Consider the following 23,989-nt stretch of genomic DNA (forward strand, 5'->3'; position numbering starts at 1 on the left):
AGGTGCAGATGATTGGTGACGACACTTTATAAAAGTGGCTCTTGATTAAAGTTGCGAGAGACTCCTGGATGAACGCATCATCGACTCGGCCGTTGGTCGATCGGCAAATGGCATCCGAGGGAACACTTTTCCAATCACAAACCCTGATCGGGGTCCCCCGGCATTCTTATGTCATAACCATATAATTATGGTTATCCTCATAGTTCATAGCCAGGGTCATCTGCTCTCTAACTACTCGTATCACTCATCAGTAGATTAATCATCTCGTTTTCACTCTTCTCATCTATACATCCAACCGAGCACGTGTCATTATATATACAGTCAACCATCGCTCGTGATTTTCCACCCCCCGTCCACCACCTCCCCCTAATCCAGTGCAAAGCATCGTTCCACCGAATCCGCATTATTTCCCCACCAGTTGGGCATCGAGATCCGCTTGCCCGCTCCGAAGAACAGGAAGATCAGCAGCATGTTGAGGTTGAAGCCCGCGTCGAACGCTGCGGCGACCATGTAGCTGTACCGCTTCCACACCTCAAACCGGTGGCGGTAGGCCCAGTACATCACGACGTAGCCGCCAATGAAGGCCGATGTGTATCCCGTACTCAAGTTACCGTAGAAGACCGACAAGCCCGAGAAGAAGATGCTGACGTTCCACAGATCAATCCGCAGCGACTTGGGCAGCAGGCGATGCGCAATGTACAGAATCGGCGGCAGTACCGCTCCCACTAGGAACGCCCACGGCAGAGGCCTCATCTCCGCCTCCTTGAAGAGGCGGCTGGGCCCGAGCACCGCGTACTGGACGCCAAGCGTATTGGACGACTTCAGAGACTGTCCGGACCACTGTCCGAGCGGATCGGTCTTCGCTCCGGATAGATAGTCGCCCTTCGTGTTGAGGACCCATCGGATCACTGCATAGTTGATCGGAATGCCTAGAACGGTGCCGAACACCTGCGAGAAGAAGACGGTTTTGGGAGGAATGTGCATATAGTGCCCGATTTTCTGGTCTTGAAGCATGTACTGCGCTCGGTACCACGCATCGCCGGCGATGGAGCCGTAGGTAGAGGGCCCGCAAGGGTGTCGGTGGCCAGCACCCGCCTTCGTCTCCACCATGTATCCGTATACCAGCTCATTGAACGATCCAGCAGCAATCTGGTAGTTCGAGATGGCATACAAAAAGCCAAACGGCAAAACAAGCACGCCCGCTGTCGCCAGTCCGACAAAGAGGGTCCAGATGGGGATCCAGAGGTGGCCGCAAGCGATGATGACGATCAGAGCCACGAATCCTGCCATGAAGAGAGCAATATACCACCAAAGAGGTACTTCCTTGTAGGCCCGTTGCAACACATTCAACCGGTCGTGGTACTGCCAGTTGAGGCCTTGGTTGGATGACTCCGAGACCTTCTTCCGGGAAGCGATCAACTTCTTCACGTTGGTCGCAATCTGGGTGTAGCCGAAAGTCAAGATCCATGTGACAGCAGAAGTGATCTTGGCGTAGTCGAAGAATGTCGCCCAAGCATTTTGGAGACCCATATACATCGGACCATACTGCTCATAGGCGGTCTCATTCAGACTGAAGCTGGGCGTAAGCACCTTCAGGGTGGGGTAAGTGGTGCCATTTGCCATCATCAACGAGTTGGACATTAGTCCGTGCTTGAACGACCCCAAATTGCCCCATTTCGCAGCAGGGAGGAGCACCCAACAGTTGAATACAAATGCCGCAAACAGCACGACTTGGGTCCACCAGGGAGTCAACAGGATTGAAGACCCGTTCCAGTTGATGTTGGACCAATCAAGCGAAAGGTTGAGGAAGCCCATGCCTCCGATCCCAGAGCCGATGAAGTTGGCCACCGGGTTGCGGGGGGCGACCCAGCAGAGAAATGCCAGAGACGAGGTGAAGGGAAAGACATATTCGGGAAGAAATTGCCAGAGTGTCATGCCTAAGAGGCAGAAGAAGAAGATTTTCATCTGTCGGCGGGCAAGGGGCGACGATCGGTCTTGTTTGCGAAAGGTCTCGAAGAGGGTGGTCTGCATGAGGGCCTGGGGCCATACAAACATGGGGTCGTACAGCAAGACCTGGCGCACCAAGGCGGCGAAAGCGTATCCAATCCATACAATGGCAAACATGAAGAAAATGGCAACCCCGGCGTTGACCCGCTCACCATAGAATAGCTCCGCCATGGCAATGGGGGTGTAGCCCAGATTGTAGGTGGCTCCGGACGCGGCCGTCAACGTGACAAGCACGTGCTCTTTGATGCTCCACGGCGCAGGATTCAGGTTGAACGACCAGCGGGTGAAAGGAAACCGAACTTCCCATGCTGGAAGCACTCGAGCCAAGAAGTGGCCGGCATAGTGACACGCAATCTGGACGAAGAAGACCGAATAAGGTGCTTGGCGGGTACGGAAGTGGCTCATCATCGAGAGGAAGGCTCCGGGGCAGACGAAGATGATACATAGCACGAAGTAGCGGAAGGTGATAGTGGGTAGGGTCGGATCGTCGGTGAGAGAGACTAGTTGGCGGACCTCGAGCGGCAGAGCGGCGATCTCAGGATCTTCCTCGACCTCCGCTTCGGCCACGGTCGGCTCTCCAGGTTTCGGATCGCGCTCCGGATCGCGCTTCAGATTGTCCACTGGGACGTTTGTGATGGAAGGCGTCTCAGATATGGACGTGATTGTCGAGTTCTCATTGTAGCCGGTGGATTTGGCGCCCGAGGGGGCCGCGTCCTCGGACTCGTCCGAGTCTCCTTTGCGACGAAAGATGGTGGACAGACCCATCCTGGACAGTCCAATCCAGGGAGTGGTGATTCTTTGCTAAATGCAACGAAGAAAAAAAACATCTCGACAGCATGGTGCCTGCAGCCGCCTTATAGAGTGGGATAGGAGGTTTGCCATTAGTTTCTGGGCAAAATGGCGTGCTCGCAGACACAGCAGGCTTCAAGCCCAAAACGGTCACGGACATCCATGTCGCTCGGGCGAATTCCGACGACACGGTTTGCGACTGGATGCAAAGTAGGGATTTGTGGATGCAAGGGCTTTCGCGCAGGGCCAGACGGGTGGATGAAAGATGGCGTTATCGGTGGAATCTTATTCGCGATCCGCCAAATGATTCCTAGCCTGGCAAGCTGCAAGGGCGATGATTCGCTGCAATACATTAAACTTAGTCAACGGACCGTGCCTGAGCCATGATTGAGCGTCCGACTGAATCGGTTTCTGGTCTGGGTTTTGCTCCCGGGGGAATTGACTGCTTGCGGCTTTGGTGGAGAGCAACAAAATAATTTCACGGCGGATCTTCGGCGGCTCACGTGGCCGACGGGCCAGTGAATTTTCCTTATCTGAAGCTTGCACGGGAAAAGCTCGTCCGTAGTGGGGTCAATTTGCCCATTGTTCGACAGTGACTGTTGGTCGCTCTCGATGGATCCCCACGGCCCATACAACGCTGGAGGAGATTTCGGAATTCATGGCCGCTAGACTCAAATCCGCCCTCTGGATAAAAACCACTTGATCAGCTGGTCAATTCTTTCGCACTGACTGGCAAGAGGACGCACGAAAGATGCAGAAGCAGGGATAAAGCCGCCCGTCGGTCGGTGGCGGTGGCCAAGATTGGACTATTTCTTAGCATCCGTGGATGGCACTGGCACTGGCCCTCAAGTGATCGTCACTTGCCTCGAACAGGAGGAGGAATGCAGGCGAGAGAATTGAGCTGGGGACATGACTTCCGACGCCAGCCGCGAGCTGATAGCAAAGACTGGCAGACGAAGGAGTTTAAACTAGTTTGACAAGCAAGGAAGTGGAAGCCAAGTCAAGGAAGGCAGCCTTGGGAGTTGTTGTGACTGTGAGGAAGAAGGAGAAAGAGAGAGAGAGAGTATAAGTCACGATGACGTCCGTCCCATCAACGTCACCGCCCTGCAATCTGCCACTCCCCACCGCGTTGGCTGCCAGCATCTATAAACCTGTCTGTCTAACGATGAATTGACTGTCGACACTTCTTCTCTCTATCTGTTTACTTACACATTATCGTCCTTTCAGTACATTCAATCACAATGGCCAACCACACTCGAAAGCACAAGGTTACCGTGGTAGGCTCCGGCAACTGGTACGAACACCCCCGCTTGTCCCCGCCAACGCCCAGACCGCGACTGACATCACTCGCACCAGGGGCTCAACGATCGCCAAGATCATCGCAGAAAACACCAAAGAGCACCCAGACCTCTTCGAGCAAGAGGTGCGCATGTGGGTGTTCGAGGAGGAGATCGAGGTGCCGGAGTCCTCGAAACACCACAGCAAGCTGGGCGGGCAGAAGCGCAAGCTCACGGAGGTGATCAACGAAGTGCACGAGAACGTGAAGTACCTGCCGGACATCGCGCTGCCGGATAATGTGGTGGCAGACCCGGACCTCAAGTCCGCCGTGAAAGACGCCACGCTGCTGGTCTTCAACCTCCCGCACCAATTCATCGGCAAGACGCTCGATGGGATCGCGGGGAATATCCTGCCGTACGCGCGCGCCATCTCCTGCATCAAGGGGGTGGATGTGTCCGACGGCACGGTGACGCTGCACTCGGAGCTGATCATGGAACGCCTGGGGATCTACTGTGGAGCGCTATCCGGGGCCAACATCGCGCCTGAGGTCGCAGCGGAGAAGTTCTGCGAGACTACCATCGGCTACGATGTGCCGCCCATGGACCTGAAGCCGCCTGATGGCTCCAAGGAGAAAAATATGATCAAGATCGACGAGCAGCGGCAGTCCAAGCGCAAGCCGACGCACGTCGAGCTCACCCCCGTGCCGCAGGATCTGCCGCACGTGGGCGCTGACCTGCTCGAGGCCCTGTTCGCCCGCCCGTACTTCCACGTGCACCACGTGCACGATGTCGCGGGTGTCGCCCTTGGTGGCGCGCTGAAGAATATCGTGGCTCTGGCGTCCGGCTTTGTCGCCGGCAAGGGCTGGGGCGAGAACTCTAAGGCCGCCATCATGCGCGTTGGCGTCCTGGAGATGATCAAGTTCGGCCGGACCTGGTTCCCCAAGTCCGTGAAGGAGCAGACCTTTACCGAGGAAAGTGCCGGCATGGCGGACCTGGTTTCCTCATGCAGCGCGGGCCGCAATTACCGGTCGGCCTGCCATGCGGTGGAGCAGGGGGTCAGCGTGCAGGAGATCGAGGAGAAGGAGCTCAACGGACAGAAGCTGCAGGGCACTTCGACCGCGTACGATGTACATGAGTTCCTTGAGAAGCAGGGCAAGCTCAAGGAGTTTCCCTTGTTTGTTGCCGTCCATGGTATGTCTCTCTGCTGTGTGACCGGTCTGACTGGTTCATGCTAACATGTCACAGATATTCTCGAGGGCACTGCTAAGGTCGAGGACCTTCCAGCGTTGATTGGTAGACGGAAGACTATTAAAGCGTGATGTAGTTTGATACTACTTTAGACTTGATGATAACGAATGCATAAGACCAATGAATTTTGACTTTCTGCTGTTCAGAAACCATGTCCAAGCCCGACCAGAGATCCACGTGAAGTAACAGAGCAAACTGAACACTTGGGGTATAGCCACCGAGGGCAAGAAAAACGCTTGCATCCGCGACAATCTTGGATCAAGCAATGTGGCTTCTCACGTCTGATCGCGCCGAAACCACCGCTCAATCCACTCATCGCCCACGTAGTACGACATGCGCGTATGGCTCTGATCCTCGGAAACGGACACAAAGATCCCCCGCAACGAGAAAATGTCCCCTCCGAGGCTATACGCGTCCTTGGCGAGCGGCAGCGGACTGGCGCTCGCTCGAAGCATAGCCTCCACCTCCATGGACTCGGTCGCGACGCGAGCGGCAAGGTTGGAGTCCCACGGGCCCTCGCGATGCGGCCAGGCGCGTAGAGCTTGAATCGCCCGCCTGCGCAGCCTGTAGCTCGAGCAACCGGTGGCCACGAAGAAAAGGGGTGGGATGACACCCATGTCCAGGCAGACACTCGGGCGGTCGGGGAACGCGTCGATGACTCCATCCACGAGGGCCAGGATCCGCTCAAAGTCGGCAGAATATACGTCCAACCGGGGGTCATTCCCATTCAAGAAACAGGTCTCCAGAAGTAATGATGCCGTTGCCTGATGGAGGCGGATGAGGTCCGCGCCGCGTTGTTCTTTGGCGCTCAGCTCGGCGTGCTTTGCGCGGCGGAAGTGGTCGAAGGCCCGGGAGAATCGGTCCACTTCGGCGCAGAGCTTGCACTGCTCGAGGTAGAGAGATTCGTATCTCGCCGCGATCTGTTCAGGCGATAGGGCTTGGGCGAAATTGGACAGGTTCATTACCGGTCCGAGGATGTGGTTTAGTGCCTGACGCGCATCGGGTATGCTCTGCAATGTAAGGGTGTCGGTATCGATCAGATGCGGTTGGTCAGGGCCTGGCCCACTTCTATCGCCCACGAGCGAGTTTTGCTCCCCAAACTGAATGGACTGCGTATCCAAGTATGCGAATTGAGTGACCAGACAGTGGTCGATGGGAACCGCCCGGGTAGACGATAGGTCATCTTCCGTCAGCGTGACACCGAGTTCCTTGAGGATCTGGACACCGCTTCGCAGATGCTCGAAGGCCTTGTCATACTGACCCCGCAGCCATTCCAGCAGAACAAAGACCAAGCAGCACAGTAGGGTCACTTCGCGCAGTCGAGGATCATGCGAAGCCCGTCGCGTGCTGAGGAGCGCGAACGACCGGGCCGACTGCTCCAGCGCAAACCGATGCCACGTGTTGCCCAGGTCCTCCTTCGGCAACGGCATGCCTTGTCTCTCGGAGTCTTGATGAAAGGCACTGAGAGCGACCACGGCATGATAGACTGCAGCATCGTCGTGGCTAATCTGAAGGATGAGTTTCTGCCACAGGGATGAATCGAAGAAGCCCACCATGGCGGGCATCGTGCGATATTGGAAGTAAGCAAAGCACCGCTGTTCATCCCGGTTCATCATCCGGTGCAGACCTACGGTTAGACCCGGAACGAGCTTTGTTTCAGAGAGATCTAGTGTTCTGTTTTTGCTTGCACGGGGCAAGCGAGACAGGTCGTATCCATCGCAACGTCGACCGGTCGAAGTACAATTGTAGCATGCACCACCCGGGGCTTCGTCACATTTCTTGTGACGAATCCTGGTAATTTGGCGCGATAGATCAGTTTGGCAAGTCTCACTGGTGTGCTTATGGAAGAAAGACTCACCGGCAGGTGCGACAGCCCGTGGCTGATCTCTTCCCCCCGGATCTCCGGCGCGGTACGAGAGCAGTATTACCGGGGCCACCGGGATTAGTCTTAGCAACCATTCCGAGGGAGTGGGGGGAATACTCTTGAATCAGATGCGATAAGAAACAGGACCAACTAGGATGGAAGGGTGTTGAACTGAGTGAAAATAAGGGGGTCCATGCGTGAGATGAAATCAGGCAGCATGTTTGAAGCTTGTCTTTTAGCCCCCTGTGGCGGTGCAGACCTAAGGCTTAGTGCTTACATCGTGCATGACTACATTCACTGCCAGCCTTAGGGCCACCCACTAGTCGCAATCATTATAGACAGACTCCTTGAAGAACACCCCCTTCTCTACTTGCTATTAAACAAATCCTTAATGTCATGTATGGCACCCCTTCTCACTATGCATATTCCGCTGTCCAATTTCCTCAAGCACATTCTTGCAGATCTTGCCACTGCCAGAAAGAGGGAACTCGCTGGGCACACCCTCATCTCCAAGCCAGAAGAGCCAGACAGGAGCCTTATGGCAGCTGAGAGTCTGACAAACCCACGCCGCCAGGTCGATGTTAGACGGTCGCTCTGTCGCTGGTCTTTGCTGGATGAACGCCGAGACCACCTGGCCAAGGTGATCGTCCGGCAGTCCGACAACACACGCTTCCAGCACGGAGGGATGTTGGCTCAAGCGATCTTCGATCTCGGTGGGGTAGATATTCTCTCCACCTAACTATTTCGTTAGCGATCGGCCAACCAGATAAAAGGCAATAGTTCGCTTGCCTCTGATGATGATATCCTTGATTCGACCGGTCACAATGCAATGTCCATCCTCGTCAAAAAATGCTTCATCCCCGGTGCGCATCCATAGGGTGCCGTCATCGTCCCGGATCAAGGCCTCGCGCGTTTTCTCTTCGTTCTGAAAGTACCCCGTCTGCACTAGGTAGCCAGCGATACAAAGCTCGCCGCGCTGTCCGGCGTTGACGATGTTACCCCCGCAGTCAATTACCTTGGCCTTCGTATGAGGCAGAATTGTCAAAGCGTGTGGCATCCGCTTCGCATAATTGACCATTGGATCGGACGTGAAGCTAGCGCATGATGTTTCTGTCATCCCTGCAAGGGTCATGAGTGGTAGGTCGAGGACCTCGTTCTAGGAGACGGACGTACCATAGGTGTGCGATAGATTCTCGATATCGAACTCCCCCTTAATCTGAAGCCACAGTGTCTCGGGGAAAGCCGCAGCCCCAATGATGCCTGTTCTGAGCCGGAGAGGGCCTCGACTGGGCTCCATCTGTCTCTTGCGGAGAACGGCAGCGAACATTGTAGGTACCCCATGCATTCCGGTGCACTTCTCCGCCGCAAGAGACTCGACTGTGCTCGAGGCACTGAAGCTCAGTGCTGGGAAGACCACGCACGCTCCGTGGACAATGCAAATAATCAGCCCTAGGACAAGCCCACCGCAATGGAACAGTGGGAGACAATTGCAGATAATATCTTCTTCGCTCATCGGTATACGATGCCCAGTGAGAAAGGCGTTGTTAATAATGTTTCTGATGGAATCATGCTCAGTCACTTTCGCAGACAATCAATCCAGTAGCTGAAGAACTCAGACTAGGAGGTGCTTACGCGTGTGTCAGCATGGCGATCTTCGGAACGCCGGTGGTACCGCTCGTCAGAAAGAAGCTGCACGCCGTGGAACTGGGCACCGAGTTCTCGAGGCGGCTCAGCTGAGACAGGCTCGCCGCATCTGCGCCGGCAAGGAAGGATCTCCATGGAGTCAAACGACTGTTGAGCTGGTGATCATCACCGACTAACACAATACGCCTTAACGACGGTAGACCAGCGGCTATTGGCTCCTGGTCCAATCCGTCGAGGTAAGCCAAAAATGCATTGGAGCCACTATTGCCGAGACAACCCGAGATGAACAGAATCGAGCATCCTATCACAAATCTCTCAGCATTCCTCCTTAACGTTGAAGCCGACCGGATCATACCGGTGCTCCGCAGCACATTTTGCGTCTCGTCGGGGGTATAGGTCCTATTTAGCAGGACTGCAATTGCCCCTATCCGGGCAATGGCGAGAAAGATCTCCGCGTAGGCTTCACAGTTTCCGAGGAAGATAGCAACCCGGTCGCCGGATCGGACACCGTCGACGACAAGGGCTCGTGCGATTTGCTTTGTTTTGAGATTGAGATCGTGATACGTCAATCTGGCCCCAGTTTTGAACGCGACGATCGCCTCTCTGGACCCGTACTTGTTGTCTTGCTCGTCGAGAAGCTGGCTAATCGAAAGGGCTTTCAGAGGGGGATCGCATGGCCCATGGACAAGTGATTTGCGCTCAGACATTGGGACAATGGTCAATAGCAATATTCATCAATAAATGAGATGGTCTGGGCGGAAGGGGGTGAGGAAGCATAATAAAGGCTCACTTATAGTATCGCGACCTGGATTCCCAGCCACTGCAGAAAGTTGCTTCAAAACTCAGGGCAGAGTGAGTGTAACACTCCGACCGGCCTTTCCATACATCCATTTTGCATGATTGTTCATGAGGCTTTGATTAAGCTGTACCGCAAAGAACAAGCTGCGCTTTCGAATGATTGGCGCTTGCGCCCTGCCATATGTGCCCTGGCGGAGGTGCTCGGAAGATCTGAAGACTCCTCAAGGGTGCGCTTTCTGGACCGTGCAGACAGACCTGTGAGGATGCAGTCGTACAGCCTGGGCAAATGACGGATCGACTCGCGTTGGGCATAACAAGTCATGCGCATGTCTATCTCCGGACATACCTCTCGCAAACTTACTAGGTGGCATAGAGCTCGTATCACAAAGCACGAAGGAATCCTTTGGACTTTGCTTGTATCACTCTCACTTCTGCTCCTTGATCATCTTATCGGGTGATTGGTCTTATAACACCACTCAACCCCACCCTTCAGGGTCGAATCACCCCCAAGGAGGATATCGATGTATGCATACGAGCACAGTCGTACTACCCCACAGGGTCTGAGACGAAGCACCGATGATTTAACAGGACAAGGGACAAAAGTACTAAGTTAGGAATATCGGCAGCATGAGCCCTCTCCACTGCTAAACAGATGATAGCCGAGGTAAACAATGAAACAAGCATCGCGACGACTTCTGATCGGTCATGAGATGAGAACCAGGCATTGCGGGTGGGAACGTGCTCGCGAATATATCTTTGCAGACCACAGGAGCTCAAACAAGCCGTCGAGTGAGCTACTAACTAAGCAAGCCATGTCTCACCCACGCATATCGACCTGGCCCCAGTCTCCAGAGCTGGTCTTTGAGTTATCCAAGAAAAGGGTTAACCTAGCGTGATGGAAATCCAGATCTGTTGACGGGTATAGTCACCGAGCCATAGGTGGCTGCGTGCAGTCCGGGGAAGCGCCCTGCGAAAGGAGGATCTTTTCCACGGTCGGAGATTGGATGAAGTCTATCTTTGCATATAGATAAGACCCGGTAGCCTGCTTGTCAATGGCTTTTCAGTTGTTGATGGCTCTTCTACGGTGCGGAAGTCAGATACATGGCGGTGGAGAGACATTAGTGGGATCTGGGTGTATGGGACAACAAATCCCCAGCATTCTTCCATCTGCGGAGGCAAGCACCTAACGAATACTTGAATTCGGACTTTATCTGTGTTCTGAACTGAAGGAAGCTATTTTCATTACAACCATCCTGGCAAAGGGCAAAGGAAATTCATACCTCAGCTCCCCCAAACCGGGATTTGCCCAAGATCATGAGATAGAGGAATTAGGGCCGAACGGAAGGTAAACCATCATGCGGCATGAGACTGGGTACTCTTGCGCTGCAGTACCATATATCCTACAAATATTTACGACCGCGCGTGAGGGAGCCGCTTAGAATAAGGGACAGAAAGCCAGCCAGCCATTTAACAATATACAGCTGGAGAAACAGTGTCAAGGCTGATCGTAACCTGGGGCTGTAAGGGATGTCTCCGCCTGTCACAACCATGGTACTCAGAGTACCCCGGTCTAACAATAGCTTGTGCAGCATATTCACTACCCTACCCAGAAAAACATCGAGCCATCAGCGCCACCCTTCATAGGACTAGCCATGTCAATTTTGATCACAAGTATTGGAGAAGGCACATGATTCCAGGGCTGATTCCTCCACACTAACACGTTTCATGGCCACAAATCATTTGTCGTGCACTTGGTCGGGGGTTTCCCCTTGAAGACACGTGCGGCAAAGTCATGAGCCCCAGGCAGTCCAAATGGAATGGTGGGAGTGTGGAGGGTTTTGTGGACGCGCAGGTACTCGATCGCAAGTCCCTCATCGCAATAGCGCTGCACCAGGGCATCATGCTCCTCGATACCCACCGCAACCTCATCATCTGTCCCCCTCCAGATGAACATTGGAAAGTCCGGCTTCCCAAGCAGCCCCGGCACCCCGACGAAGTTGAACAGCTCTATGTTGTCAGAGATGATGGCTCGGCCGTTGTCGAACCATGTTGACACATTTTGCCCGATCAGATGCACAGCGTAGCCGTAGACCGGTTTGTAGAAGTCGGCAATGCATTCCTGCTGTGTGATTTCGTACAGCGGTCGATACTTCGGAAGGAGATGTTTGTCAATGTACGCTCTCAGCTCAGGATAGACATGAGCGATCCCCATGAGAGAAGCAGCAGCGAGACCCGCGCTTATAGTCTTTTCTACGGCGTAAAAGACCTCGGAGATGTTGGTAGGCATCCCCCCAAGGGCGGCCCCGTCGATGCGGACGTCGGGGGCATACGAGCGGCGATACAAACCTGCGTATAACGCAGCCAGGGCACCTTGCGAGTATCCATGTATTGTGGTTATTGCGTCTTCTGATATCCCCGTTATATTCTTCGAATTGCGCACCGCCCTGAGAGAGTCCAGCACGGCGTATGCAGCTGACTGACCGACCATGAACGCGGCGGTGCGTTGTAAATAGTCCGGCACGCTGAGAGGAATTCCTTTCTTGAGGTATGGCAGCATTCCCACTACCAGCTCGATGAGCGTTTCGCTCGAGTTAGTTGAGGCGCCAAGCTGAATCCCGTATGATGGAGAACAATCGTTATTTGGCGAGTCGTACCCGACATGATAGGAGGCTAGGAGATCCAGCTGGGCACCGTACGGGATCAACACCGTATTCATTGCGTAATTCGGAAGTCCTCGGCCATTGGTGGTTCGATAAAGCAGCTGGTGCGCAGACTCAAGGGCCGTTGGCACGCCTTGAACAATTGAGGCGATTGCCACTCGACGTGACTTGAGAATGGTACCAGGAGGCGTCAATTCCCAGCCATCGTCGGGCGTGTAGAAGGGATCGACACTTGGCGTCAGTGGCTTCTTGAATCCACGAGGTTGATTACTGGCCCCGACGAAAGGGATAACAGCCCATAACAAAGCTGTCAAGGAAAAGACTTGGCTTGCAAGGAGCATCTTGGCAATGGACAGTCAATGAGGATTCGAGGGTGATTGTACAGACTGATTCGGGTATCTCAATGTGATGTAGTGTTTTTTATAAACGCGGGGCTGGAGTCGGGGTGCATCGAACCTTTTCCTATGCCTGAGTATGAGAACATCGGGGCTGCTTCTCCAGCACTTGATCTTGTCTCGGTTGCATAATGCAGGTCCGACCCGTCCGTTCCCGTTGACAGTCTCCAACACGATGCTTATCGCTCTGGTGAGACTGTATTGGTCGGGGGCTGGCGGAACTTGAGTTACGGTTCTCTGACCGATATGCGTTCGAGTTTGATGTGTAACAAGAAGAATGCGGAGAAGGTGCATTCCCCTTCTGACACCAAGCCCAGGCGGACAATCTTGACTCCGGGTATAGCAGCATTCGAAGCAATGAGTATAGGAAGTCATTTATGACATCTCAGGAGATCTGAATGACATGAGACGCCGGAGATGTTGCACCAACCGACCCTATTCCTTCTTGCTAGAATTACCAACCTTATGAGCTTTGTCTAGCCTGACTGTTCATAAGAAGAAAGGAAAGCATGAAGAAAGTCAGAGCGCATGCTTATTCAGGTATTCCAGTACTCCCACTTCCCATGTTAACGACTCTAGTTGAAACCAGCATGTATGGATGAACCCGGCCCACGATGCAGCGAATCGTGACCGTTGTATTACCCAAGCCTCAATTGGCAGTTCGTCGCCCAACAACGTGCATGAGCATCCTTTAAAGAACGGCTCAAAGACACCTAGGGACACTTCATCACCTGTCGTCATCAAGCCTTGATGCGAATCTGGCTTACTTTTGACCCCGAGCTAGACCTATCGCGGAGCAATCAATTCTTAGCCACAAAGCCAAAGAAGCGAGTATCCGCGCGCGCGTGACGTGTCCAGCAAATCGACCCAGACTGGCTCCAGAACCTACTTACAGGGGATTATCGGGCTTCCTTAAGGAATAGTTATATTACCCCACCAAGCCGAGGCTTATCAATCAGCTGGATCTCTGCCTGTCGGGAGCAAGTGGGGTGGAACTAAGGTATATGGTTGCGAGTGTCGTTATCAGATCATCACATCAGTTAATCATGTACGAGTAGCCCAAAGCACCATTCGTCATCTCTGTGATAGAGAAACATACGACCCGGAAACTCGGATCTGCGTGTTTGGATGGCGGAGCCGAAGCAATCAGGTGAAGGGCACAGTTTCCCCCACTCTCACCTGTAAAGTCACAAGTCCGGGAGTCTAAAGCCGAGTGTAACTGCCGTGTCTTGGCCGGTGGCGTTGCCTCAGGCTTCGAGGCTCTTGGTTCCATTCCTGACCATAACCCTTCGTTCTCACGGGCGCATCTCGTAAGGAGCCAGGCTACGGGACAATCCTTGATGGATATATAGTCTAACCCTTAGCATAAGCCATGCGTCTCCCGAATATTGCTGGTCAATATGTCCGACCTTCCAGGAAGTCCTAACACCGAGGCTCAGCGCACTTTGCGCAGATGATGATGCTGCCACCGGCACCGGATATGAACCGAAGTGGAGATCCAGTCAATTCAGGCTCGGAGATAGCCAGGATAGGCAGGCGACCAATAGACCGAGACCGAGCGATCAGATAAGGGATTCTCAAGAACACCCCCCCGCGTGGCCACCCGGCTCAGTCTTCTGCCGCCTATATATTCAGACACCACCACAGCGCAATTCCAGTTGATTGCTCATGCCTTTTCTGAACGAACAATTGCGAGACTCTTGGATTGTGACACTACTCTCAACGCTGATTATCTGGTTCCTGTTATCGACTGCTGCACCCCGATCATTGGACAGTCGGAACACACAGTTTGACACAATGGCTGCCTCAACGCTAAAGAATGTCATTGTGGTTGGCGGATCGTACGTCGGAAGGGTATTGTGCCTCAGCATCTCCACAAGCTACAGAATGAATACTGACAGTAGTAGGGAGCTGCGGAGGAGCTGGCGCGGGTGATCCCCAGCACGCACAGAGTAAGTGCAAGCCCCAACCTGGAGCGGAACTGTCATATCCATACTCCAGTACTAATCTTGCCGCAGGTGTTGTTGATCGAACCCCACAGCCACTTTCACCATCTTTTCGCCTTCGTATGTCAATAGTCTTTCATGCACTACCGTCACCACAGAATCTGACGCGCACCAGCCCCGATTCGCCGTTCTTCCCGGCCACGAACATAAAGCGTTCATTCCCTACACCCGCCTCTTTTCCTCTTCACCCAATTCGACCCAACACGCCGTCGTGCAGGCTCGCGTTCTCTCCGTCCAACCACAGCATATCAACCTCGACCGGGCCTGGCAGGGCCAGAGCCAGATTCCCTACGAGTACCTCGTCGTCGCAACAGGCACCCGTCTCGCCGAACCTGCCGCCATGCGCGACGAAGACAAGGTATCATCCGTACAGTATCTGCAAAATCACCAATCAGACGTGAAGAGAGCCAAGTCCGTCGTGATTGTTGGTGGTGGCGCCGTGGGCGTACAGATGGCCACAGACATGAAGGAGTTATACCCAGAGAAGGAGATCACGGTGGTGCAGTCGCGCGACCAGCTCATGCCTCAATTCCACCGGGGCCTTCACGAGATTGTGAAGAAGCGCTTCGACGAGCTGGGAATCAAGTATGACTGGCTCCCCCAGCTTCCATCTTGTCCCAACCCCACTAACCCTCCCTCAGAACCATAACCGGCGCCCGCATTGTGGTCCCAGCCTCAGGCTTCCCCAACAACGGCACGCCCTTCACCGTGCAACTCAACAACGGCACCGAACTCACCACCGATTTTGTCATCCTAGCCACCGGCCAGAAACCCAACAACGACCTGCTTCGCTCTCTCCCAGCCTCGTCCCCAGACTCCCTCATCAACCCCGACAACGGCTTCATCCGCATTCGCCCGACGATGCAGTTCCAGGACCCCCAGTACCCGCATCTATTCGCCGTGGGCGATATCGCCGACACGGGGTTGCGCAAGGCCGCACGCCCCGGTGGTGGCCAGGCCGCTGCGGTGGCCCACAACATCCAGGCGATGATCGAGGGGAAGAAGCCCGAGGAGGTGTTTCCGCCGTTCCCGATGGCAATCCATATCACACTTGGACTGGTAAGCTTTGCCGTTGATTTTCTCTCGGATCAATGCTAATAGGGGCGCGTCAGAAATATAACATCGTGTTCCGCAATCCTAACCCTGCGGAAGGGAAGACAGAGCCGGAGGTCAAGGAGTCATGGGAGTAAGTTTATTTTGGTCTCTGGTCTCTGTGGCCGATACAAAAGCTAACGTTGTCGCAGTTCGCAGGAAGACATGGGAGTGGATCGGTGGTGGAATCGCCTGGGATTCCAGGAGAGCGCACCATCTCAGTACCACTTGTAGACATTTGCACAGTAACCAGAGTTGCAGTATAGATTTATGATACCAATCTCAATCCCGTTTGCACGAATATTCATATGGAAAGACGACGCGTCCACCGTAATCTAACAACCCGACACACCCGCAGGCCACTCGAACCGTGCACAGATCCGCTCCAAGACACAGCCAGAAAATCAGCAACACCAAACTCACCCAACAAACTAAAACACGTATCAAAGAGAGCGACAATCAGTTAATCACCTCCGGCACTCCCTGCCGACAAGCAGGCGACCGCCACTCCGGCTCACAGACGCTAGTGAAGGCACTGTACGCCTGCCCGGCCCCGCAATGCTGCCGAACGAATTCCCCCGCGTGGCACCGGTGGTAGGCGTGACAATCGAATCGGTCCGGTCGCGTCGCGCCATGGCGGCAATCGGCCGCCGCGGCGGTGTCCAGGAGGAGGGCGCTGAGGAGGACGACGAGCGTTTGGTATAGGAAGCGCATGTTTAGCGGATTGTCAGTCTATTACAGGTGTTAGTAGACGTTCGGGTGTGGGTAGCGATGATACTCACATTTTGGGCCAAGGATCTGAGAACAGGGAAAGAAAGTTTCACGCCAGGTAACGTACCTGGTCACTGCGGTCCTGGGGTTGCTGGTGTTTATGTACCGGTAGATGTGCTCTGGTATGGAGGAGAGGGGTCCCCCTGGCTCAGGAATTTGATATTATGCCGCTGGTGGCTGGACAAGCAGCGTAAAGCGACTCTACTACACACATCTAGCCAGACCAATTTCTGGGCCAAGTAACGCGTGCTGTGGACCCTGGGGGTAGCGAGGAATGGCGGCTGCAGGGCCCCAAGGGGTAAACGCGTCTATCGATCAGGGACCTAGAATGGTATTTCCGAGGTTGCAAGGGGGCATCACCCTGCTAGAACAGGAGGCATTGCAAAGATGGTTCTTGTCTCTCAAGCAAGCGCGTCAGAGCGGTCATTTGAGTTACAGTAAATAAACATTGAATGCGTTAGACATCTATAGAACATTGAACCTGGAGAAAAGAAAAGAAGAGCCATGTATTGGTAGTAGTGATATGAATGATCCCAAGAGGCTTGGCGTCACAGGAATGCGGGAGTGGAGTGGGCGGTGGGATTATGCCGGACTTATGAGGTCGATGGAAGGAGAAGGCGGAGAAAATCGACATGACGTCGATCTATTGTCAGGGTCTCAAATGCATGCATGGGATCTTTAGACGAGTCGATTAAATTGTGTCAACCGAGATGGATCCAGCTCATCAAGCAGCAAATTTGAGGAATTGGATGCAGCACGGCGGGTCTTGGGTGGTAGTTGCAATCTTACCGATCACCAACAGAACGATGATTGTAAGAGTCGCACACCAGTAACCATAAAAGCCCAATCGACTATCCATTAAACCATCGCTCATCCATAATATCAACCTGCTTCAACTGCCCAGCTTTGTATTGTGCCAGCAAGTGGAGTGATAGATCGTCATGACACGCCGAATTCTTCAGTGTCACAACTAGAGCGATCCGGGAAGTACTCGTAAATCGATTGCCTCTACTACCTACCACATACATGTACGTTTTTTAGACAAACATCGCCTGTCGATCAGAAGTTCTAGAATCCCACTCGTCAACCCCATGGACGTTTCAATCGCTTCCATCGCGCGATGGGCGAATCGATCCATGCCCCAGGGGTCACCCACGATCAGCCCTGGCCAGATTACCTAACCCCACCGTCATGTCTCCGCAATGAAGTCAAATTGACTTAGACTTCAGTGGTTGACGATGAAAGAATGACGACGCGGGGGTGGTGACGGCTGGTGACGTGCTCTGACATCAACTACGACTTAAGGTATAAGTATACCATGAATTCATCGAAACATCTGTGCAAACCAGCTCGCTACCACACATTCTATATCAAGTATCTTTTCTACACAACAATTCACACAAAGTCTATCACAATGTCCTCCGCTGAAGACAGAGTCAACGCCATGCGTGGCTACAAGGCGTGAGTTATACCTTCCATGTTGGCAAGAATATGTCTGACGGGAAACTTGCGCAGCACCATCAACAACCCCAACGTCTCCGAGGAGGCCAAGCAAAACGCCCAGTCCATGCTCGACCAGCTCGGTGGCTCTCAGCCTTCGGAGGAGTTGCACAACCTCCGTGGTGACAACCAGAAGGACCCCAACCGCGTTGCTGGTGGCCTGAAAGCGTCAGTTCCGTTTTTTATTGGGGGTAGGTGCATATGCTAACTTGGCACCAGTGCCCAGAACAACCCTGGTGTATCGCAGCAGGGTAAGGAGAGCGCCGCACAGAAGTTGAACCAGCTTGGTGGCCCGGATGAGTAAGACGGCCTATTTTACACGCCGGCATGATTAATGTATTATGTATGATCAATATTGAAATGTTTCCATAATGGGATATATTTATACCTTCGTCGAGAGTTTCTAGTTCGATTGTAGGGCACCTTGTAGAGGAGTCTTGATACTGCAATGCAAATGATAATCAATCGGTGAGAAAGTGCGGGCGTAGAGCAAGGCGTAGATCAATGAGTGAATACCATTTGAGTAGGCTCTTTGCACGTCTGCGCATCACGCGAACATTCATTATATAGCGGCCATGTTAGCCGACTCTCACAGCAGTGGCAGCTCGGATTTGTAACCAAGGGCTCCTTACATCACGAGCGGCCCCGTCGCCATCGCGATCATAATTCGATAGCACCATCATGAGATGATGCCCACCCTGAGCCGGATTTCCAGGCGGCCGACGGAATCGCTCCATGTCCTCACGTAGCTGAGGCCACTGGACCAGTGGTTTCGACAACCCGGGCACGCTCTCCAAGGCCCACGGTTGTCCCACGCGCGCCTGGCAGTTAGCAGTGAGGAACGTCCCAGGCGGGTCATTCACAATCAGCGTGATCTCCGGTGAAGGATAGTAGCGCCAGTAGGATTTGTGTAACATATACGGTTCCCCATCGTTCGAAAACAAAGCGGCCGGAAACGCCAGGCGCATGAATGAGCGTGGCCATCCTGAAATACGAACGCCGGCCGCGCGAAACCCATGTTTCAACGCAGCGGGCTCATCTTGGAAACACTCGAATCTAGCTTCCGGCACGTAGAGGGTATCTCGGTCGGGATTTACAGGACGATAGATCCCCAGGCATTGCGTCTCCTTGTCGAACCGGATCTGCAGTCCTCGCTCCTGGATCCAGGCGCGAGCATAGCTGCGCGCCTCGCGGTTGACGAAGAACAGCGGGACCGACACGGCAATCGGGTGTAGACGCTTATGATCGAATGTGAGGCTAAAATGGCCTTCAGGGGAGAGCTCCGTGACCCAGCATCCGGCGCGATAGAAGCAGAGTTGAGGTTTCTCGTCAACGAGATCCAGGAGGGCCAACTCCCAGATCATATTGCGAAGCTCACCGGGAAGGCGGCTGAAGGGGCAGAGCTCGACCTCTTCTTGTTCGGGCTCAACCTCTTCTTCAGGTTCGATCTCTTCTTGTTCAGGCTCGACCTCTTCTTTTCCGGGCACGGGCGTTCCCGGATTGATTGACTCACTCGCCGCCTGTGTCGCCACTGTAGATAGTTTCCTCCATAGTTGGGATATCATCTTTTCCCAGCGTCCCAGGTGCGTCCTCCCCTATCTCTGCCTTGCTTGATTCTGACCTGGAAACTCAGGTCCAAGGTCTGGCGATTGGCTTTGCGGTGCTTGCAAGCAGTAACTTTGAGAAAATGGTACAACAGAAAGAGCTGGACATAGAAACGAAGACGATGAGATGGCTTGAGAGTTGGAGAAGAGGGATAAATATAGAGAGAGCGCCATGTGATGCCAATCAGATAGAGACACCTTTCATTCACTCACAGTATCCTTGCTCCATGTCCGCAAAAGAATTGCTGGCAAATTTCCATAGTGAGTCCTCGCCGGCCACCAAACCACCACAAGTGCTTAATGATAGCAAGTCGAGGATCGACAAAGAATGACTGATATACAACCACATTGTTCTATTGTTTGGACTCATTTCTCTTTTTGTGTGCTGATCTCGATCGAAAGGCAAGTTCATGCTCATGTTGCTGCTTTTTATGGATTCCACTAGGCCATACAAAGCACGGATTAGAGTATGAAACAAGGAGATCTGCCTTCCTCTTTATCATGGGGTGCATACTCAACATTCATTGTATGAATAACTCTTGGTGCTGGCGGCACTTGCAAAGGCAAGAAGGGTTCAGATATGATTTATAGTGTAACCTTTGCATGCTCCGTGCGGGCGGGCTAGTCCGCCCGCTAATCATCCGCTAATCCGAAAGAACAAGAAGCATTGGTAACAAGCCAAAACTCCCAGTGCTTAGATGACTATAATTCAGTTCTGGTCCTACCGAATATTTGTATTGGCTGTTGATAGGTTGCTACATCTTCTGGGGTGTTGCGAAATGTGATCAGCCTAGTTTCCGCTAATGATAGAGACGAACTGATCCACGGCCAGGTCATGCACATATATTATAAGTCGGAAGGATCGAATTGACTCAAATTTGCTCATCAAATCTTTCTCTAGGCACCGATCTTCCGCCTGTAAAGAAAGAGACACCGGAAAGTTGGCTTCAACGTCACGGAAGATGATAGGGATAGCTGTGCTGCGCCCCTCGTCTTACAGCTTGAAGATACTTCTGGAGCGAGCCAGCTCGCTATTTGCCAGGCTCATGGGCTTCAGGTAGACAATCGTCGAGCCTGCAGCGCGGAGATGTTCCTGTATCTTCAAGAGACATCGATTCTGATTTTTGCCCTACGCGACCGGTATATCTGCTCTGCAGTTATTATGGGTATGCCAGATGGGTTGTAAGGTGAGTTGCACTTGAAACGACTTCACCATTGGATCAGATATGAAGGGTATCTCAAGAAGGTAAGCCCTCATCGAGACGCACGCTCTCTTCATCCACTCACGCAGTTGGGACAGGAAAGATGCCTCTTGCTTGCGCGACAAGAACGATGGCCCTTAAAACAGAGCATTGACTTGAGACCTTGCTCATTTAAACAACTCAAAATAGCAGACCCGCGAACAATGACTTTACTGAGAGGGCCGACACGGGATAGAATCAATTCAAAGCAGAAAGTGAGATTGAAGTATTGATGGCTGCCTGAGGAACCCTGTGACAGCGAGGATTGCCTCAAAACGGCTAGACTGCGCTCAGGGTCAGTCACGCTTATCTTCTATCTTCTTACCGCCAACGACTCCATCAACACGCTTCGTCTGGCTTCGTCTCGCTTTACTTCGCATCTCAGCCTCACCAAAAATGAAGGTCATGCTCATTGCTTGTGAGCCCTGTCGCCAGCGAAAGCGAAAATGTGACAGAGCCTATCCATCTTGTTCTCTGTGTCAGAAGTCAGTCTCGCCTATACTTCCCCTCGTCGTGACGGGACGGTCTCAGGCGCAAGTCCTAACCGATTCTTCCCAGAACCGCCCGACCGTGCTGCTATGCCATTTATCGTGTGACCGAGACTGCTCAGAATCAGAAGCCGAGGGCCCTTGTTAACGACGGCCACCGCGAGAGGAGCCTCAAAAGCATCAGTCCTGATTCGTGGGAAGCCGTTTCAGATCAACTTTATCTCGCATGGGCCGTACAGTCACCAGCTATCCCAGAATCATATCCTATTGCGCCTCGCTGGTACATGCCACGCCTGATCAAGCACTGTACAAGCGTCTCCCCAAACACATCCTGACTCACGCTAATGGACAATGGCGTCTTAGTTCTCGATTGCCACAATGTCTCGCAGGTCCCGATGAACGCCAACTGCAGCGCTTACAAACTGCAAACTGTCTGGCTGAGAAGCGCAATGAGCGATCCCTGTTTGTTCCATGCGACCCTCTTCGTTGGCTCTTCGAACTTCGACCTCTGCCGAGGACAGAAGCAAAGCACGATCACCCTATACCATTATAACGAACTCATCCAGATGGTCAAGAAGCGTCTTTCAGACCCAAGCACCGCACTCGACGACCGTACAATCGCGTCCATTACTCCACTCGCACTATTTGCTGTACATACACCTGTACCTTCTCTTTGAGAAGATGGCTTGATTGACAATGACTTAGAACCTTCACGGGGATCGAGTTTCCGCCGATGTGCATCGAGCTGGTCTGGAGAAGATCGTCCTTCTCAAAGGTGGTCTAGACAAGCTGGGCTTGGATGGACTAGTCGCATCTCTCGTCTACGTGTACGTCGTTCTTGAAATAAAATGCTGTTCTCCGCGAGCATTGTGACTGAGTGGACCACAGGAATGGAATAATCTCGAACATCATCTTTGACCTGGGCTGGGGGTCTTCATCCTACCTTCAACATTTGCCACCATTGGGGCTCGAGGAACGAATCCTTAGCACGCCTGTGTCAGACGACTCTACATGCTCGATCATGTCTTTATTCTATTACGTTCAACAACTCAAGCTTCAATTCATGGCTCAATCACCAACAGCGGCCTGGCATCATGACACCCTACAGGGCAGTACAATGCCATCTTCTACGACCAACAATCCCATCTACCAGTGCTGCTATCTGGCCTTCAGAATCTTCCAGATGATAGTTCTTGGTGGGCCAAGCGCTAGCAACCTTGCGGAAAAGTTGGACGCAATGGCTCAGGAACTACGAGACGCGCTAGCCTTGACCGAGGATGAGATATGGCTACGAAGCTTCCCCTCTTCGCTCACTTGGGCATGCATTACTGGAGCGGCCGCTTCCAGCGACCCTCAAGCGCGGGCGTGGTTCTACTTCAGGACTGCAGCTGCCGTAGGGCTGCTTGATGTCGTTGGGGACTTGTCATTCCTCGAAGACCTGTCTTTACACTTCACCTGGCTTCGCTCTTTACGATGGGAAGCCATTCAGCTTAATGCGAAAGCGTTATAATTAGGTCTGCTCTACTCTAGTTCTTTCTTCATCTGACCGGCACCCCACCAGACCACCCAATCCTTCTGCCCAACGGCACTGGTATTTTCGCAGCACGCTGTGAGCCGCCTTAGGCCCTGCCGACCCGTCCATATCTGTGGCCCCACCTTGAGAAGCAGGTCAAGTGGACGGTTGGATGCGGTGAAATCTGGGGCTGAGGTTTAGCGAGGTGTCTCTCCTCGCTTGGAGGGCTGAAGGAACGGTCTAGTCCCGAGAAAGAAACGCACCTGCGTTTCCTCTGCCGCTTTATCGAGCTCGAGGTCTCAAGGCGCCCGAGGGGCCCCAAGGTCTTCAACCGTTCGTCAGAACTGGAATAGTCTCTGCGGGGTCCAGGAGATAGTCCCCGGCCCAACCCTAAACCGGCTAAATAGCAGAGGTAAAGAATGCACGCCCCATGCAGCCGCTGCTTCTGACAGGCTGATATGCTCGCGATGTGTGGCAGTGCTGGTGCAAGGCTGATACTAGCTCCTTGGCAAGACTTTCTTTCCGTCCGATGAATTCGGGAGTCATGATCTCTGAGGGAAGTCCTAAGCACGGATTTCTTGTCCGTCACGGACTATCTTATCCACAAAATGTGGATATGAGTTCATAGACACTACACTAATCTAATCAGCATATTGATAAGGTAGCCTTGTGTAGTGCATTATGTTGACATCGACAGTTGTAAGCCCAGAAATCGCCAAACACCATATACCTATTGCGGATACGAGATTCTCGTAGCTGCAGTCTTACTGCAGCGAACAATATATCACGTCATCTACGACGCGGCTCAGCTGCAGGGAGGCTAGACATGCTCAATCTGGGGAAGAACCCTCAGACCCCCATTTCTTTCAACTCCCTAATGCTTGTTTTTAATAGCCGACAACGTAAGCACACATTATCTGTTCGTGGCGGTTTGCCCATGGAAGCCTTCTAGGCATCCAATTGATCAAAATCTCAGTCTGGGCAACTCGAATGATGAGCATGTTCAAACCGAATTAGAAGCACCATTACTTTATATATACAGTATATTAATGCGATGATGCGCTGACCTAGTGCTCTCGTACTGAAATTGCA

General features: G+C 53.1%; 10 protein-coding genes across 10 annotated transcripts; 4 read left to right on the plus strand and 6 right to left on the minus strand.

Moving 5' to 3' along the window:
* Positions 1-366: 366 nt before the first annotated feature.
* BO97DRAFT_337339 (OPT family oligopeptide transporter) lies at positions 367-2,772 on the minus strand (the record flags this gene model as incomplete). The annotated part of the gene is made up of 1 exon (XM_025691490.1): positions 367-2,772. The coding sequence occupies one exon, from the start codon at positions 2,770-2,772 to the stop codon at positions 367-369; it is 2,406 nt and encodes an 801-aa protein (XP_025555033.1).
* Positions 2,773-3,900: 1,128 nt separating this feature from the next.
* On the plus strand, positions 3,901-5,433 carry BO97DRAFT_403107 (glycerol-3-phosphate dehydrogenase family protein). The gene is made up of 3 exons (XM_025694662.1): positions 3,901-4,090; positions 4,153-5,264; positions 5,319-5,433. The coding sequence occupies exons 1-3, from the start codon at positions 4,038-4,040 to the stop codon at positions 5,390-5,392; spliced, it is 1,239 nt and encodes a 412-aa protein (XP_025555034.1). The 5' UTR covers positions 3,901-4,037; the 3' UTR covers positions 5,393-5,433.
* BO97DRAFT_403108 (C6 zinc finger domain protein) lies at positions 5,245-7,362 on the minus strand. The gene is made up of 2 exons (XM_025694663.1): positions 7,190-7,362; positions 5,245-7,125 (listed from the first exon to the last, which is right to left on the minus strand). Exons 1-2 carry the CDS (start codon positions 7,278-7,280, stop codon positions 5,597-5,599), a joined length of 1,620 nt encoding a protein of 539 aa, XP_025555035.1. The 5' UTR covers positions 7,281-7,362; the 3' UTR covers positions 5,245-5,596.
* A 217-nt stretch (positions 7,363-7,579) lies between these two features.
* BO97DRAFT_468046 (putative long-chain-fatty-acid-CoA ligase) lies at positions 7,580-9,536 on the minus strand (the record flags this gene model as incomplete). Its single annotated transcript, XM_025699704.1, has 5 exons — positions 7,580-7,920; positions 7,975-8,304; positions 8,359-8,741; positions 8,818-9,130; positions 9,185-9,536. 5 exons carry the CDS (start codon positions 9,534-9,536, stop codon positions 7,580-7,582), a joined length of 1,719 nt encoding a protein of 572 aa, XP_025555036.1.
* Positions 9,537-10,895: 1,359 nt separating this feature from the next.
* BO97DRAFT_458848 (putative lipase 8 precursor) lies at positions 10,896-13,036 on the minus strand. Its single transcript, XM_025699253.1, has one exon. The coding sequence runs from the start codon at positions 12,626-12,628 to the stop codon at positions 11,351-11,353; it is 1,278 nt and encodes a 425-aa protein (XP_025555037.1). The 5' UTR covers positions 12,629-13,036; the 3' UTR covers positions 10,896-11,350.
* Positions 13,037-14,479: 1,443 nt separating this feature from the next.
* Positions 14,480-16,014, plus strand: BO97DRAFT_337804 (amid-like NADH oxidoreductase; the record flags this gene model as incomplete). The annotated part of the gene is made up of 7 exons (XM_025691506.1): positions 14,480-14,536; positions 14,590-14,634; positions 14,701-14,748; positions 14,804-15,273; positions 15,330-15,747; positions 15,801-15,874; positions 15,933-16,014. 7 exons carry the CDS (start codon positions 14,480-14,482, stop codon positions 16,012-16,014), a joined length of 1,194 nt encoding a protein of 397 aa, XP_025555038.1.
* Positions 16,015-16,146: 132 nt separating this feature from the next.
* On the minus strand, positions 16,147-16,684 carry BO97DRAFT_176658 (chitin binding peritrophin-A domain-containing protein). The gene is made up of 2 exons (XM_025690344.1): positions 16,563-16,684; positions 16,147-16,512 (listed from the first exon to the last, which is right to left on the minus strand). The coding sequence occupies exon 2, from the start codon at positions 16,492-16,494 to the stop codon at positions 16,240-16,242; it is 255 nt and encodes an 84-aa protein (XP_025555039.1). The 5' UTR covers positions 16,495-16,512; positions 16,563-16,684; the 3' UTR covers positions 16,147-16,239.
* A 1,250-nt stretch (positions 16,685-17,934) lies between these two features.
* BO97DRAFT_440498 (Con-6 family protein) lies at positions 17,935-18,355 on the plus strand (the record flags this gene model as incomplete). The annotated part of the gene is made up of 3 exons (XM_025698081.1): positions 17,935-18,012; positions 18,067-18,219; positions 18,271-18,355. Exons 1-3 carry the CDS (start codon positions 17,966-17,968, stop codon positions 18,353-18,355), a joined length of 285 nt encoding a protein of 94 aa, XP_025555040.1. The 5' UTR covers positions 17,935-17,965.
* Positions 18,356-18,980: 625 nt separating this feature from the next.
* Positions 18,981-19,445, minus strand: BO97DRAFT_331319 (2EXR domain-containing protein; the record flags this gene model as incomplete). The annotated part of the gene is made up of 1 exon (XM_025691347.1): positions 18,981-19,445. A coding segment is annotated over one exon (465 nt), but the record flags the coding sequence as incomplete, so codon positions are not given.
* A 1,803-nt stretch (positions 19,446-21,248) lies between these two features.
* On the plus strand, positions 21,249-23,382 carry BO97DRAFT_176756 (Zn(II)2Cys6 transcription factor). Its single transcript, XM_025690345.1, has 5 exons — positions 21,249-21,381; positions 21,455-21,690; positions 21,748-22,034; positions 22,090-22,211; positions 22,273-23,382. The coding sequence occupies exons 1-5, from the start codon at positions 21,293-21,295 to the stop codon at positions 22,892-22,894; spliced, it is 1,356 nt and encodes a 451-aa protein (XP_025555042.1). The 5' UTR covers positions 21,249-21,292; the 3' UTR covers positions 22,895-23,382.
* Positions 23,383-23,989: the final 607 nt, after the last annotated feature.

The sequence above is a fragment of the Aspergillus homomorphus genome (genome assembly GCF_003184865.1).
Source record: "Aspergillus homomorphus CBS 101889 unplaced genomic scaffold BO97scaffold_4, whole genome shotgun sequence".
In the NCBI taxonomy this organism is placed as follows: Eukaryota; Fungi; Ascomycota; class Eurotiomycetes; order Eurotiales; family Aspergillaceae; genus Aspergillus; species Aspergillus homomorphus.